Source organism: Labrus mixtus, chromosome 5 (assembly GCF_963584025.1).
Source record: "Labrus mixtus chromosome 5, fLabMix1.1, whole genome shotgun sequence".
NCBI classification, from domain to species: domain Eukaryota; kingdom Metazoa; phylum Chordata; class Actinopteri; order Labriformes; family Labridae; genus Labrus; species Labrus mixtus.
In genome coordinates this window covers 23,234,063-23,250,930 of record NC_083616.1, presented here as the reverse complement: position 1 = coordinate 23,250,930, position 16,868 = coordinate 23,234,063, and the positions used below count along the sequence as shown (strand labels likewise).

The 16,868-nt window shown below is 41.2% G+C and overlaps 1 protein-coding gene across 3 annotated transcripts in view; it reads left to right on the top strand.

The window, feature by feature from the left end:
- The window catches only part of sema6a (sema domain, transmembrane domain (TM), and cytoplasmic domain, (semaphorin) 6A), a 113,179-nt gene extending 96,930 nt beyond the window's left edge, over positions 1 to 16,249 (top strand). For all 3 annotated transcript variants that reach the window (XM_061038665.1, XM_061038664.1, XM_061038663.1), the window contains one exon: positions 11,925 to 16,249. In XM_061038665.1, the coding sequence (XP_060894648.1) occupies positions 11,925 to 13,075 (1,151 nt within the window). In that variant the 3' untranslated portion in view covers positions 13,076 to 16,249. The remainder of the gene's footprint in view (positions 1 to 11,924) is intronic.
- Positions 16,250 to 16,868: the final 619 nt, after the last annotated feature.

Here is a 16,868-nt window from a genome sequence, read left to right as displayed (position 1 = left end):
ATCCAGAAGCATACTTCAGCGTCTGAAGGTCATCACTTAACGCTGTTGGGATTTTTTTTGCAGAAGTCACCCAAACACTGTTCTCACCAGCTCAATATAAAAAAGTAATTCTGACTGTTTCACTATTTAAAAGTCTTTTAACACGTTTTTCAAGGTGATTTCAATCCAAACTAAGATTCTATCCTGAAATGACGCTGAATCTTCCTACTTAATAAACCAAACATGAAACAGCTACATTGGTAAATATTGATGTTACTTGAGGTTTTTTATATTTAAAGCAAGATTATGTGACTATTTGACCTAATAACAACCGCTTAAAGTCATTTTGATCGTACACTGTGTACATCTGTGTATTTGCCAATCCCTGCCTCAGATGCCTGTTCTTCAACATGTAGCTTACTTGGCATGGGTAAGATTTCCTGTTAGAAATGTGTTACTCTTTACGGAACCACATATGATCAGAAAACAATAAAGGCAAACTTCTACCATTACCTTTTAGTCAGCTGCTTGCTGAGGAGGCTTAGAAAAGAAAAAGAGAAATGCACCAAGTTGTAAAAATTACATATTCATGCATAACTATGCTGTCATGAAAAAATAACAAGTTTGTATTTTTGCTTATGTTTGCTATCAAAAAAAGGATGTATTTCCATCCAGATGGTAAGGGGCGTCTTTGGGGGTTTTGGAAATAACTTCAGAAACAACAGAATTTCTCGATCAGCAGGTATATATATATATAACGTAGCTACATGTCTCAAGAATAGCAAAGCACAAACACGTCGTCTGTCATAATTACAAGCGCCAAAACGAGGCGGTTCGGTCTGTCACACTCCCGTGTTCTCCTCCTGTCTGCGGTATTAAAGAAGAGGCAGCATGTCAGCTGGAAGCAGTGAGGCACCAGTGGGTAGATCCAAGCACAATGGTGGCAGAGACTTCAGACAGCATGCCTACAGCCAGCATCACAACATGCTGTCGTTCCCCTTGTTGCCTTTACCTGAGCAGGTGTGATATCACTGAAGCCTCACGAGTAACAGGGGGCGAGGTTTTGCTTTGAGACCTACACGTCTTCATATCATAAAAGTTAAGGGAATTCTTTTCTTGTAGTTTTTTTTAGGGGGGGAGGGTGAGCGCTTCCGATCTCAGGTAACGGCAACAGGTCTTCACATTTCAAAACAATGCTTCCTGCTGTTTTTTCTGTATGATCATTATTGCTATTATTATTATTATTATTTTAAAGACACTTTTGCAGCTTGTTTCTGTATTTATTAGTTCTATTTCAATTTCAGCTCAACAGATTTTTTTTTTCCTTTTCAATGAGTCAGCTCTGATGAGATGTGTTTGAGTCTTTTGGTTTCTTGTGAGCAGTTCTCAATATTTTGCATGGCTTGGTCGGCTTTTTTGCTATTTATATATTTGCCTCTTTTTTTTTCTTCCTGTCTTGATTGCTTTGATGGTATTAAGCACAGTTTTGCCTCCATGCAGCTTAATGCTTTTTCAGCATGGCAAATTGAGCACCGCAGTCACACAGTCTTCATCATTCCCCCGCTCCACCCATCCTGCTTTCGTCTTCCTTCCTGTCGCCCTCAGTGTTATTTGCTTCAGGTGTCAACTGTACTGTGAAAATTAGCGTTTAAACTGCGCATGAGGGAGTGAAATTGGGATCAATATATGAGAAATGATTATGGAGTCAGAAGCTAAGTAAATGAGTCATTTTATCGCCCTGGAGATGAATCCATGCGGCCTATTTTAGAGAAGAAAAAAAGGGAGAGGAACGTTTAACCACAGCATCAATCTTTCAAGTTAAGTAAAAAAAAGTTTACGCTCCAGTGAAAATGTATTACCAAGAGTCGTTTGCAAGCTTGTTTGCGATTTAAAAGAAATAACAATTACTCCTCTGAACTTTTACATTTGCAGTCAGGACACTGTGGAATCTTATCTGCTAATGAATATTACAGTGCCGCCAATATGTATTAGCCCGACACCAGCAGAGTAATTACCAATGCTGCAAAGTGATGAGGATTCACACACTGATGATATTTAGCACCCAGCAGCATCATTATTCAGCATTCCAGGGGGACCGTCGCAGTAAGCAGGTGGTGTTTCACAGTACATTTGAGTCTGTCTGTCTGTCTGCGTGTCTGTCTGAGCATCATCGGTCTCTGTTATATTTTTACCCGCTCCTGCCACCCTACCTACCGTACACCTATCCCTTTGCTTCCCATCACCACCCCCCACCCCCACCCCACTCCAAAAACAAAAAAAAACCCTACCACCCCGCCCACTCTCCACCATCTGCCGCCATTGTGATCAGTCTCCCTCCTTCCAAAGGACCTCTCATCTGACTGGGAGGGCATGTTCCAAGGCTATACCTTACCTAGAGCAAATTAATTCCTCAACCAATTTATGGAGCCCCCTCCCCCTTTCCTCTCTCTCTCTCTCTCTCTCTCTCTCTCTCTCTCTCTCTCTCTGTCTGCCTCTCTTCCTCCTCCATCTCCTCCCCCCTTGTAGTCTGTCTCCTCTCCTCCTGGACTCATATCTCTTCCCCTGTCTGCAGGAATGGATCCTCGCCCTGCTCCTCCACCCCCACTCCACTTGCTCTCTCTCTTTTCTGTCTACCTCTCTCTCTCTCTCTCTTTCTGTCGGACTCACACCCCCTCCCTCTTACACCCACCCAACCCCGACTCGACCTGTAGCCACCGCTGTGTTGCTCCAATTTATGGGTTCATTACAGCAGCTATCTGAGGGGCAGAATGAAAAGGCCAGAGGTGGAAGGAAAGAGGGATGGAGAGAGACATGGGAAATGAGGGAGGGGGGGGGGGGGGACATGGGAAATGAGGGAGGGGAGAGAAGAGGAACACACATGATAAAGATTTATTAAACAGAAAAGGATAATAATGTAGCGGTAAAGGTTATAAGGGAGAGAGGAAAGAGATAGAAGGTGGATGAACTGGTGGAATGATAGAATTAAAAAATGAAGATGAAGAGAGAATAAAAGATTGAGTGTGATATAGCAGCAGAGCAGAGCGAATAACCGTGTTTCTCTCTATCCCTCTCAGTCATTTGTTTTCATACTGGACCACATCTCTAACCCTGAGTCTACGTTCTGCATTATGTGTCCCCAGCTAACTCAACTAATCTTGGCACAAACAGTGTTGGGTTCAATATGAGAAAATCTGGAAGTGCATCTGGTGCAGCATTGTTTCCTTATACTATAGTTAGGAGAAATAATCAGCAATTATATATATATATATATATATATATATATATATATATATATACATATATATATCAACAGTATATGTGGAACAGAAAGTGTATTTAGATGGAAACACCAGGTATTGTGGATGTTGATGATAAACACAATTACAATATGTTTCCTTACAAGGTATGTCATTTGTTTTCCTGTAGAAAAAACATGATCTGTTATTTTAGGGTTATACTAAATGCACTGTGTGGACTGACTTTTTTACAGTTACAAACCTCACCATCATCATACCTGTTCCTACAATGTTATTGTAACTGCTTGCCATTGCTGTCAAAAGGACGTTTCACAACCAATACGATACATGACCAAAAACACTTTGGTCACACTTTTGTCATGTACGTCTTTGTCCACAGGGGCCGCCAAAATCAATATCAATCGTCCCCTACAGAAACATTAGATCCTTCTATATTGTCTGTTAGAAATGGGACTAATCGGCCACTGTGACAACTCACCCTCGATGTTAATTTAAAAAGGGGTGTAATAGTGTTGCTAAGTTGTCTGCTGCTGAACTGGCATCTGAGGTAGTAAAAGAGGTGCTACAGCGGCCAAACGGCGCCGCTGTAAAAAGTCTTCATCGTCAGGGCGAAACAGCGTATATGTGCATCTCTGAGCGTGTTTCTTTGTTTACACATTGGGCCTCTCGTGCGTCTGCATCGACCAATACAATGTGAAGTTACACACCAGGACACCAAGATTACGCAGCTGTGTGATCTTTTGTAAAATGACAAAGTCATAGTGACAGCAACGCTTCACTGTGGCCATATATAAATAGATAATGGCTTTAAGGTCGAGTAAATTAAGATTCATGGTTAAATATTTATCAACAGTGACTTGAGGCATGTATTTCCTTTATCAAGGTCCAACCAAAACCCATAACCCCTCTGTTTTGTATAAAAACGCTGCTCTTCCTACACTTCATGAAATGTTGCCTGTAAATATAATTCAGATAGCAATTACACGTCTAACCACGATGTAATTGGAAAGCCAATTAGTTTTGCTTAAATGTAATTTGTAGGAGACATGGCTGTCTGCTGAGGTGGGTTTGTTTTCTCATATTGATTATTATTCACAGGATGAGCGCTCACTGTATCTCAACTGGCTGGAGAGGATGCAGCGTTTACATCTTGCTAAACAGAAAGTTGATTTGTGAACTAAAATCTGAGGAATTACAACATTTCCTCCTGCATGTTTTATTTCCAAACAGCAAGGTGGCATTTGATGATGTTTCATTGCTATCAGACAGGACTGACTCTCTGAAAGAAATCATTTCCATTAGTAGTTCACGGCAACAGAGACCGTCTGACGGCTGGTCTGCGGGGTTGTTTTCAGCTGCGGGCGGCTCTCTGACACCTGTGTGCTGATGTGGTCTGATAGAGGAGAGGATGACCCAGCTCAAACTCCTCTATCATTTCACCATCGTCATTAGGGATGACATGTCAATGTTGAATTGATTTTTTTCTTTAAAACTATCCAGTACGTCTAAAACCAGCAGAGAAAGCTGCCCTGTATCTGTTTAAATTCAAGCTCTGTGAAAGATGAAGGACTTTCAACAAACCAACCTTTGTACTCTCTAGTCCTTGTTTTTGTGGGGAAACAAAAAGGTCCATTCTCTTCAGAATTGAACAACAAAAAGTTTGACTATCAACTTTTAATTGCTGGGACCACTGGGATCTTTTGAACCCCTTATTTATATACTGTATATGAATTAGCAAATTTAACCAATATCAACAATAAGTTATAGCACAAGGAAGCCTTAAGTAGATTTTTATCTTCGATATGTTCGGTTTAACAGTCCCACATTACATTTAAGGAACATTTCTTCTGCCAATAGAAAACAAAACAAATACAAATTAAGGACTTATTGTCTGATTATGGAAACATTATGAAACTTAGAGGTAAGAGACGCTTCACTTCCACTTGAACTCTGACGATACGTTCAGCTGGTGAAGTTTATCAGAAGCCATGAGGGGGTGCGTATTTGGGTATTTAACGTTAGTCGTCTCGCATGTCCTTGCAGTGTAGTGATAGGATTTAGGTTAATCCTATATAAAAAGGATAATAGGATTTAGGTTAAAAGTTTGTAAAGTGGTTCTTTAAGGCAGGACAACTGCTCAAAGAAAGAAAGCAAAGGAACGTTTTAATTAAATAATCCTACAACTCGTGTTCTTTTCATTTCAACACCTTTTAGACTTGTAACTACAGTGTTTGGGTTTAGTGTTTCTCACTTGTGATAGGCTTTTGTGAGGCAGATGAATTATTGGCGGCTCATTGTGAATCATAATAGAAACAGTGGACTGGATGTTTTCCCGGCATTACGCACTTCCCCTGCTGACGTCAAGCCATAAGCCATAATTTCCTCCACTGATTAGCTTATTGTTCTCTCAGACTGCTTTTGTTTTCTGCACACATTGACTGTGCGTATGTTTCTATTACCTCTGGTTAGATTTGTAGCGTTTTTAGACGTACCTCCTGACATTACTGGTTCATACAAAGGCTCTGCTTTGTCTTTTTGGTCGTTTGAGACTAAATCTAATATCACAGCAGCTCGTCCTTTTGTGCTTTGGAAGCCCGTCTAACCCATATTCAGCTGTCATTATTCTACTGAATATAAACGGTCACGTTCATGATGTCCATGAGTGAGTCTCTCATCAGGCAGACACAAGCTGAGCCTTTGTACTCTGATGGGACTACGCAGAGACGGTTGTGTGCTAGAGCATTTCTCAATGATTATCCCTGCCTCCATTTATTACATGTAGCACTTTAGTCACCCATTCAAGTCAGAAGACTGAGAAACATTTCCAGTTGTCACAGCTTGAGAAACACTCACGTGGGTCACCATTTTGTGTCAAAGTGACACATTGTGACTGAATATTTATCAAAAGGAGTCAACAATAATGAAAAAACAGACAAGTGTTCAGACCACAGTCTTTCTACCAAAAAGATCACCATGTGCATTTGTTGTTAATTATAACCACTTACCAGATACCTGCACAACAACAAATGACAATATAAATGAGAAAAACTGGATAATCTTTTAAGCTGTGTTTCCTGGCCTGTTGTCACTCCAAGTAAAGTCTCCAAAAATACCAGTTTGGTCATTGGCCCATTGTGTATTTATGTGGGTAGATACTGTATACAGTACAGTATATACTATATACAATATCTACCCAAATAAATATGGAGCCCTATACGGAACCCTGGAGGTCAGAACTGATAGATGAGTCAAAGAAACATTGAACAGTACAGTATGAGGAAAAATGGCTTCTTTTAAGGTTTAGTTACACACCTTTGTAATATAAGATATGTATATGAACTACTTCAGATACTGTGTGTGGTTTAGTTACATTATGGTGAGTAAGAAAAGCAACTATTCAAACATTAACACTGAATTTAACTCACAATTATTATTCTATTTTCTAAAACTTACTAAATAAGTTTTGCGTCTAAACATATTGGAAGAGCAACAGTTACCCATCGTTTACCTCACGTTAATGATTGATGTGCAACTAAAAAACATCACATTTGAATTACTTGTCAGCACACTTAATTTGAAGGCTGTTGCAATTTATTATTATTAACTTGACTCCTTTTTTTTTTTTTTTATAGTTTAACCAAATATAATTGGGTATTTGAAGCTGCTGTGAGGAACTTTTGGTTCTTGTCGATTTTGGCGACCCCTGTGGACAAAGTGGTTAAATGTATGTCTTTGCTGATTTGTCCTTCTTGGTTGTGAATGTGTAATGTGCGACTCGCTGTGAATCTTTGGTGTGGAACATTTTCAAAAAGGCTCTTTCCGCAGCGTGCTTTAAATCGCCTCGTCTGACACCTACCCTGCAGCACGGTTGCCAGTCATGAATAGAAATAATCAATCATGTCTCTAATGGTCACTTTATCTTTTGTAGGTCATGTAGAGACAGGAGCATTTATTACAGTCTGTTTCATTACCATCAATCGCCTCATAGGAGCTTTAATGGCTTGCACATTTTAAACTAAAGCTGCTATGTTATTTGGATCATAATATTTTGAAACCGAACGCCACAGACTAAGCTGTTGTATATGAGAGATTTGGAAAAAAAACCTTTTCAGTTATCCAGTCTGGGTAGTGCCTTTTAAACAACTTTATCATTAATATGATAAAAAACCTGATGAAAAATGTTCCCATTGATGTGTGAATGATGTTTGATTCCTGTGAGAATGAAACACTTCAGTTTGTATTCAGGAAGATAGGTTAGTACACTGCTGTTAATACCTGAGGTGCAGAATAATATAATTAAGCCTCTAATTATATCGTACCTGGCTCATCTGTATGCTGTGCACTGACTCAGGATTGTTTGATGAGGATTTAATATTGAATAACACCATTAATGTGAGTGACTCTCCAACATAAACATTCACAAGAATTAATAGGATTAAATCCTAACTGAAGATTAAATACAATTTAATGAATTGCTGCAATCATCTAAACAGCTATGCCCTTTTGAAAAAAATAACAACAAGCGAGTCCCAGAAATCAAATTGAAGAAAGCTGTCGATGCAGCGCTAAATGTTTTCTCCTCCCCATCTTTTCTTCCTCTCCACTCGTTGAAGAAGTCCACTGCTCCGTCTTTCAACAAGTGGCACATCAGTGAGTGCAGTTAAGTCTGATTAAGATTTTTATCATTTGGCGGGCAATGTCTTTGAGTAGCAGCCTGCAGTCAGAGGTGAAGGCCCTCTGCGTGACCTCTCTGTGATGTTTAACTACCTTTGAAGTTTCCCCAACACCAGCACAAAGACAGGCTCTGTGGGTTTAAGTCAGCTGGTGCTTCTCAAGAGATTAAACGAGTGCAGGAGCATGTGTCTGTGTGTGTGTGTGTGTGTGTGTGTGTATCTGTGTGTCAGACAGAAGAGAGCGAGCATTCACGAGTTCCAGTCACAGCAGATTACAATGTTTCTGATTTACAAGTAAGTGCTGCCGACCCAGACTGTTTTGACAGCAAAAAAATATCTCAGTATCTGAGATATGTGTTTAATATCTGAATGTTGAGGCCCGAGGCGGTGTGAAATTCAGATCAATTCGAACCGCTGAGAGAAGTGTCGAGCTGCTGGATGCCTTGCAATGCATTCTGGGGGCGAGGCAAGAGTTGAAACGAGAAGATTAGAAGCCACTGTATAGTCAGAACCTCCACACGACTAGACTAAGGCAGAAAGCTGTGGGTTTTAGCAACACTTTGATACTGCTCAGGGTCACGTTGCGGAAGTTTTGAAAAGTTTTGCCAAGATCACAAACTGTTCCGGCGGGAAAATGGGGCGGCGCAGCGACTTAAAAACCCTAAATTCCTGTGATTAGATAGAGACACCTCCCTCGTCCTCTGTGGCCACTTTCATGCTCGTTTGATGTCTGGATAAGAAACAACTCCTTACAAGAGAAATGGAGGTCTTCAAAGTTTTTCTTTCTTTTTGTATTTTACCCGAAGCCTTGGGCTAAGGACCCTCCGGAAGCGTGTGAGTGCAAAGCCAAGAGTGATGGATGGAAAAGGGGGAAAAGTGAAAGAAAGTATGAAAGGATTTGGTTTTTTTTTGAAAGAAAAAAAAAAAAAAGGCGCAGACAGGAAGGCCCATGCAGTGCAGGTTAAAAAGGGGCTTTAACCCCGGCTCCCACGCCCAGAGAGGAAGACAAAGATGGAGCTCAACAGTTCGCTTCCTTCACCAGAATGGACGCCTGTTTGGCTCTGCTGCCCCTCCTCCTTTTGCGACTCAATGTGAATTCCAAATCCCCAGTCGAAGAACGTTAACCTTTAGCTGTAAAAAAAAAAAAAATCACCGTCATGAAAATTCATGTCAGTTTAGACTTGCTCTTTTAGCATGTAAGCAGCATAGAGATGTATGAAAGTGCTTACATTTAACAAGGATTACCAGGGAAACAAAGAGTGTTTGTTTACACCTGCACTTTCATTTCTCTATGTAAATGATTTTCTTTGGATATTTTCCAGGCTCCTCTCCTAAGGTGAAGCTGTGCTCATCCTCTTCTTCCTTTCTACTTCTTTGTTTGCAGAAGCGCTTAACACAGCAGCACTCGAACGCCACCCGTCACAATTGTCGTCTCTGCCAAAGATTATCTCGCCAAACCCACAAGGTTATAATTACAGCTTCCACCCAATGAAACACTTACCATATGGAAGCTGCAAAGTGTGAGAAAGAACAAGGAAGTCAGAGAGCGGTGATTCATTGTTTCTGTAAAAGAGAGAAGTAGCAGAGAGGATCTAAGTGAGGACAGGAGAAAGTCAACAAAATGAAAGATAGCGGCTCGTATCTCGCTCTTGTTTGCAGATGTTACCGTACGAGACGAGAAGCAGATGTTTCAGGCAGGCCATTCGGTCACATGACAGCATAACACATGTCAAACCATAAAGCTTCACTACAGATAACACTCATCACTTCTCGCACTATCTCCTCAGCAGATTTAACTTTTAACACTAAATGAGGTATGAGCTGCATGTTATCAGCACTCTGTTAGAGACAAAATGTGAAGTTTTGTTTTTACAACAATGAGGAATGATCTGAGCAAAAAGAGCACATTCTTGTTTTCTTCTACTCAGATCAAGCTCAGATGTTTCTCAGTGCTCTCATATTGGCCGGGAAAGCGTGTTTTAAGTCATCTTTTTGGCCTAATGACGTATGACTGCAGCGATCGAGGATTATGGGTGTTAGTTTAAGAGAGTCTGGATTTCAGTTCCACAAGAACAGATTACTGTGTTGTCTCTGTGTCTGTGTTGTGTCTCGCTGAGGAGACACAGAAAGAAGAGATTCTCTGAGAACGTCCGGGATGACACAGACGAGCTGAAAGGCTCAAACGAGATTACCCGGAGCCTTGAGGATTTTACAGAATTATTGAAACTAACGCTTCATCATCTTTTGGAAAACTACAAAGCAATTCGAAACACTTTTATGATGCTCTGCCAAAAAGAAAATCAAGTGAGCAGAGTGTACAAAGATATATTGCAACAATCTGCTTGTGACTTCATTACTGTTTTGTGTTAAACTTAGATTTCTTTAGCTAATTCTAAGGTTTTTTTCATGCTTTTGTCTGGAAAATGTCTTATTTCGAGCTTGTGATTGTCCAAAATTATATTGGCTTCTTTAATTCCTTTAGTTTTTCTTGTTACCGCCAGTAACAAAGCGATTGAACTGTTTAATCAAATCGACAGAAAAGAAAGACGTATTCATAAGAGGATGACTAATAAATGAGATTCTCTAAATGCAAATCCTCAAAAATAGACACCACAATTATACAGTTCTGGCCTTTCTCAGCTATTTTTTTGCCATCTTTATGTAGATTATAATTCATAAATGAAAATGTCTGTGATGTCTGTTATACAGACCATTTCACCCACATGCTGCTTATTTTAGAGCACAGATTCACTGTAAACACAACCTCCTTTGCATAGGAGACACACACTGGCGTAATGGATTCCCTTCATACATATGAATAGCAGTTATATCATCCAAAGTGATGAGAGCCTTTTTTTTTCCCTTTCTACTGTTTGTCTTTTGGGTTTTTTTTGACACAAACCGGGTACACAGAAAGTTTCAAAACCCCTTTTATGTGTAATCACTGTATAGTGAATAATACACACCCTGCTATAGAACAATGAGCTCACATGTGTAACTGAGTCACGTTATGAAGAGCAGCGGTGCGCCGTGGGAGCTTTTTACGTGATAGAGTCCACCTGCCTAATCCTGTGTCTGTGGTAACTGATCTGTGCTGGCCACAGGTCATGTGTGAACACATTATAAATCTCTCTGCTGTGGACTGGTGTGTTTAACCCGAGGTACAGAGTGCTGCATTAGACGTCCACATTCATCAACAGGCTGGAGGTTATCATCTGGACGCGTTAGTGTGTGTGTGTGTGTGCGTGTGTGTGCGTGTGTGTGCAAGCTTGGGATGGGATGCATGTGTCCATACTTGTGTGTAGTACGTGTGTGGAGATTACTGTTGACCCTGTTTTATTCCCACTCTCCCACAGCTATACTTTCTTGCTGCTTTTATTGAATTATCTTTTATTTGGCCATATCGACGCGCCTCTTTGCCAGTCTTTGAAAGTGGCGCTTTCATAAGACACTGATGACACAGCTCATTGGATTTAGCGGCTAATCACAGGCTTTTTAATGTATTCTCTGTGATTCATGGAGATTGGATCCATTTATGAAGATTTATGAAAAGTCTCCCATTTGCATCCATGAGAAGAAAGGGGTTGGGTATTTCAGGCTCCTTTATCTGCACTCCTATCTTTTTTTCATTTCAGCAGCAGCGGGGTTTATCTGGGATTTAAAATGTGAATCATAATCACCCCTCCAAAACACATTTACGGTCTTAGATTGGATTTTGGGGAAATATTAAATGTTGCTTCTTCAAGCTACCATTTGTGTTTTGATTAGGTGTTCCTTGTGATGGGATAAATCGTCTTTCATTTCCATGTTTTCATGAAATTATATAAACCTCTTATCTTTTAACCAAGAAAATGCCTTTTAATTTCAATATTGATTTCGACTTTTTGTAACGCCCAGTAATAAAAAAAATCTTTCCTCTATCTCTTTTCTTCTTGGAAACAAGTTCCTTTAACACGCAGCAGCAGTAGCATCTCTCCATCTTTAGTCTGAATGTCATTTCCATGTCTCTTTGCAGGTGTAATCCGCGAGAGCTACCAGAAGGGTCGTGACCAGCTTGTTCCCGTGACCTTGTTGGCCATCGCTGTCATCCTGGCCTTCGCCATGGGCGCCATCTTCTCTGGCATCATCGTCTACTGTGTCTGTGACCACCGGCGGCGAGACATAGACCTGACAGGCCGCAAAGAAAAAGACAACCACCACCTCCACTCCCGCCGGGGCTCCATGAACAGTGTGACCAAGCTGACAGGCCTGTTTGAGACTCAGGCTAAAGACGGCCGTCCCGAGGCGATCCTCACCCCTCTGATGCACAACGGCAGACTAACACCCAACGGGAAGATGCTGATAAAAGCGGACCAGCACCACCTGGACCTCGCTGCTCTGCCAACGCCTGAATCCACCCCAATGCAGCCGCGTCGGAAGCACAGCCGAGGCAGCCGGGAGTGGGAGAGGAACCAGAACCTCATCAACGCCTGCACCAAGGATATGCCACCAATGGGCTCCCCTGTCATCTCCACAGACCTACCCCTGAGGGCCTCGCCCGGCCACATCCCCAGTGTGGTAGTTCTCCCTTTGCCGCAGCATCAGCATCAGCTCCAACCTCACCTGCAGCAGTCCTACCAGCACGAGTACGTGGAGCAGCCCCACCACAGTGACCTGGGCATGGGCCATGGCGTCATGGACGACCAGGGGGCCACACTGGAGTACAAGACAGTAAAGAGCCCCTGTCACAACCTCACCATGGTGGATCCAGATGGGATGCTGCCGCCGCGAGTGCCCCAACGAGAGGCGTCTCTCACCATCCCTCCGTCCGTCCCTCAGATGGGCAAACGCCTGGAGGTCCACTCGTCGGTGTATGGGCTCAGGAAAGGATCAGCGTCTTCTGCTTCTGGATCCTCAGCCCTCAAGAGGCACAATACCAACTCATCTAACTCCTCCCATTTGGCGAGGCATCACAGCTTCCGTGTGGAGACCCCGCCCCCTGCGCCTCAGAGGGTGGACTCCATACAAATGACAGCACAGGGCATATCTCTGTCCCGGCAGCCCAGTATGAGCTCCTACGGTTCACTGCCTCGAACAGGCATAAAATATCTCAAACCTGATGTCCCGCCCAAACCCTCTGTAGTCTCACTCTCAACAAAAGTCAAGTCCAGTGACTCATGCACATAGTCTGCTAGTTAACAAGTCAGTCCAATGTGAACAGACAGTAGTGAAAGTTTGTGTCTGAGAGAAAAAACAGGGAATACTGTACAACTTGCATCTCCTTTTAGTGTTTTTTTTTGTTTCATTTCGGTGTAAAGTACAGTGAAAAATGCTACACAGTTTTTTTTAAGAAATCACTTTCTTTTTATATAAATATGTAAATATTATAAAAATGGTTGTCGTCATTTGTTGCCGTCATGGAGCTCATGCTCCGGCTGGTTCCTCTGTAAACACACATGGGAACATGCGCTACTGAAACCGAAGAAGCTGAAGCTGTCCTGAATATTTCATCCAACGGCGCCCTGTAGCATCCAAGGCGGTGGCTCTGTCTCTTGTTTGTGGTGTCTTTTTGCCGCCGGGACTTGACCTGATACTTTATCACGCTGGTAAAAGCACATAAGAAGACAGCGCTGGGAGAGGGGTTTGGAGGATAATCGTTGTACAGTACCTTGAGGACTGAGAGAACTGAGCGAGCGAGCACTCAGAGAGAGACTGAGCTCGGGCTGAACGGACAGACAGCTGCTTGAGTTTTGTCAGAAACTGTGAAAAAAAAGCCTCTCAGTGTTGCAGCAATCAAGTCCTGCCTGGGTTTGACTGAAAGCCGGAGGAACTTTCTACTGTACTGGTTACTGAATAACACATGACTGTTAATACTAATAGCTTGTTGTATTTATTTTTATTAAGTGCTTTTGAAAAAAAGACTGACTTTTTAGGCTCGGAGAGAGAGGACAGAGAAGAGATCTTTTAATATGAATTAATCAAGTATGAGAAAAAAAAAACATATTTAAAGTCATTAAACTGGAGCTCGTAGAACTTTCTTGATGACTTATGGTAAATGAGGTCTTACTGTGTGCTCAGTGGGACCGGCAGCTTCAGATATATGTGACCTCTGTGAAGAGGAGGAGATATTTATTTAAACTGTGCCAGACAGGGACTTCTATCTTCAAGGACCACATTGTCCATCATTTCAGACCAATCATTAAAAAAGACTTCCCGTTATCTCACCCTTTTCACTCCTCCCCCTCCAATCAGCACTGTGGTTTTTGTACAAGTCGGTAACATTTGTCCTGATTGGTCGCTGGCTTACCGGTGCCATCTAAGCTCACTGTTGCATGTTGCAAATACAAGAGAAGCAGCTGCAGCAGCAACAGTGCGAGAATCTGAATACACATACATACAATAAGAGGCTGTAAGAAGTGACGCTGCGAGCAAACCGAGCCCCTAAATCTGAACGTGTCTTCGTTTGTAGCGGCGTCACTCAGACGAGCAGGCAGAAAAGAAAAAATCTGAAAAACATCTGTATGGCCTGCTTCTTTTTCCACATGTAAATTTGTGCCTTACACCCCTAAAGTAGTGACAATGTTTTCTTTATTAGCTGTTAACTTTGTCTCCTTGTAGTATTTTATTTTTTATTTTTCTTACATCATGATGTTTCCCTGGTTTGATAAAAATGCAATTAAAGAATGTAGGTGTTATTGTTGTAATTCTGGTCCCTAGACATAAAACACAGTCCAGAGGGAGGAAAGGAAGAGGGCTTCAACTTGTTTCTTTCACTCGCTCTCTCTCTCTCTCTCTCTCTCTCTCTCTCTCCCTCTCTCTCACACACACATGCACACAGTTATATTTGTGGTTAATTTCTGATTGTGCCATTAATGCGCTAAAAGCAACCCTTTATGTTGTCATGTTGTGCTGGCAGTGTCGATGAAGACGTTGTGTTTTTGATTTTATATTTTATACAATTTCAAGTCCTGTTCTTTTTTTTTTTTCTTTCTTTTTTTTTTTTTTACTGTTTTCTTTTTTTGCTGTCTGTTGGTTTGGAGTGACAGTTAAATGACTGATTAACTGAGCAATTAACATTTGTTACTTGAGAAGGCCAATGTATGTGTATCTTTCTGGTGCACTGCAATAATAATAATAATAATAAAAGCAGCGTCAACACTAGCAAGTATGAGACACTCATGAGAACCTGGTGTACCGACACAAGTCTAGGCGTCTTGTGTCTGTTGTTACAAAAATTTGTTATGCAGTTGCATAAACAGGCTGGTTCCTGTGAAGTGGGTTGACATTTTAAAACAACATTTTAGAGAAAAGTTCCTTACTTAACCCCCTTTTTGTAAGAAAAAATATATGTTTTTATCGTGCTTCAGTAACTCTCATTATCAAGGCATTAAAGTTGGCTGAGAGTTTCTTATCTGACCTTCATTTAATTGCTTTCACTGTCTTTTTACTTGAGGATTTTTTATCAATCACCCCCCCCCCCCCCCCCCCCCCGAACACTTATATCAACGGAGCACTCCCTCAGTGTCGTATGTGTAGATACATTTCTTGATATTTCAAGCAATTTTCTGTTTCTCAATGGAGGAAAAGCCAACGATGTCTCAATCCACAGCTAACAGGGAGAATGTCAAGTGGGAAGTTAGAAAGTGACCTGACTAGCATGTAAATAGATTCTGGTTGCAAATGGCAGGGTCATGGTGCAACAGATGAGGTCAAGGCAGGAAGGTGCCTCTTTAGAAACACGGTGTGGCATCTGTCAAGGAAGTTATCCCTGTAATGAAATAAAGCTATGATCTTCAATTTTAAAACGCCCAAGATTAGTATAAAGTGGTGTGTTAACCACAGATTTAGAATATACCACAGCATTGTAGACTTCAAGAAATCTCCCATGCCTTGATTACTCAGATTTTACAGCTCAAATGTCTTGAAATTCGTCCACCCAAATAAAAACTGAAAACATATCGTCCACATCTTAGGTTGACAAGTGCATTTAGATTTGCGATTCTTTAACAAGTGTTTTGATGTCGAGTTGGGCTTTGAACTTTTGAAAAGGCTGGATTGCGTTTGACTGTGAAGGCTGCTGTGGACTGTGAGGTTCTTTGGTGTGTGCCTTTTTTGTCTTTCACCCTTGTTATGATCCACTGCTACTAGATGCAAAATCGACAACTCTCTTCTCAACTTCTCGACCTTTTGAACTTTGTAAGCTTGTAAGATATTGTGACGTCACAGAGTTTTTTGCCCTACTCTCTTCACTTCCTTAACATCTGATTCACAGCTTAATGTATGTTGTAAAGAAAAAAACTCTTTAATTTAATGCAAAATGTAATTAAAAAAATAAAAATAAAATAAAATTCTTGTCATGAAGATTGTGGTTTGTCCTTGACTTATTCTTCATTTCTCTGCCGGAGGAAGGGAGACGTTATACATTAAAGGTCTCATTGTTGTTTGGGGGAGAAAACCAAGCCTGAGCTTTGCACAGGATTTAAAGCTTCTTTGAATCCATTTGAAAGAAAATAGTGTAACACTGTGTCCTCAAGTACACTATTCTTCTCTGCTTGTAAAGCACCCCAAACCCCTGGAGATGTGAGAAAACTTTTCTTTAGAATAAGATTCTAAGATCTTGGAGGATGAATCAACGTTAAATTGAAGTGAAAACGATTTCTTGAACTTTAGAGTGAATAAGAGTGGGTTATGAGCAGAAGGCAGAGGCTCTGGACTCGGTTGTACAATTGATTCTGTGGGTTAAATGAAGCAAATGATTTTGATGGAGATTGTGGGCAGCTCTCTGTTTGGCAGACTGGTATAAGAAACACTCTCAATTACCTTTGAAACACATAATATCTACAGAGTCATTAGGAGAGTTGTTTGAGTCAGTGGTAAATCATTTACTCTCATATAGAGAATCAATAATCAACTCTAAATAAACTGCAGACAGAAAGACAGTAAATGGATTCAACATTTTGAGATCTCGTTTGTTTTCACC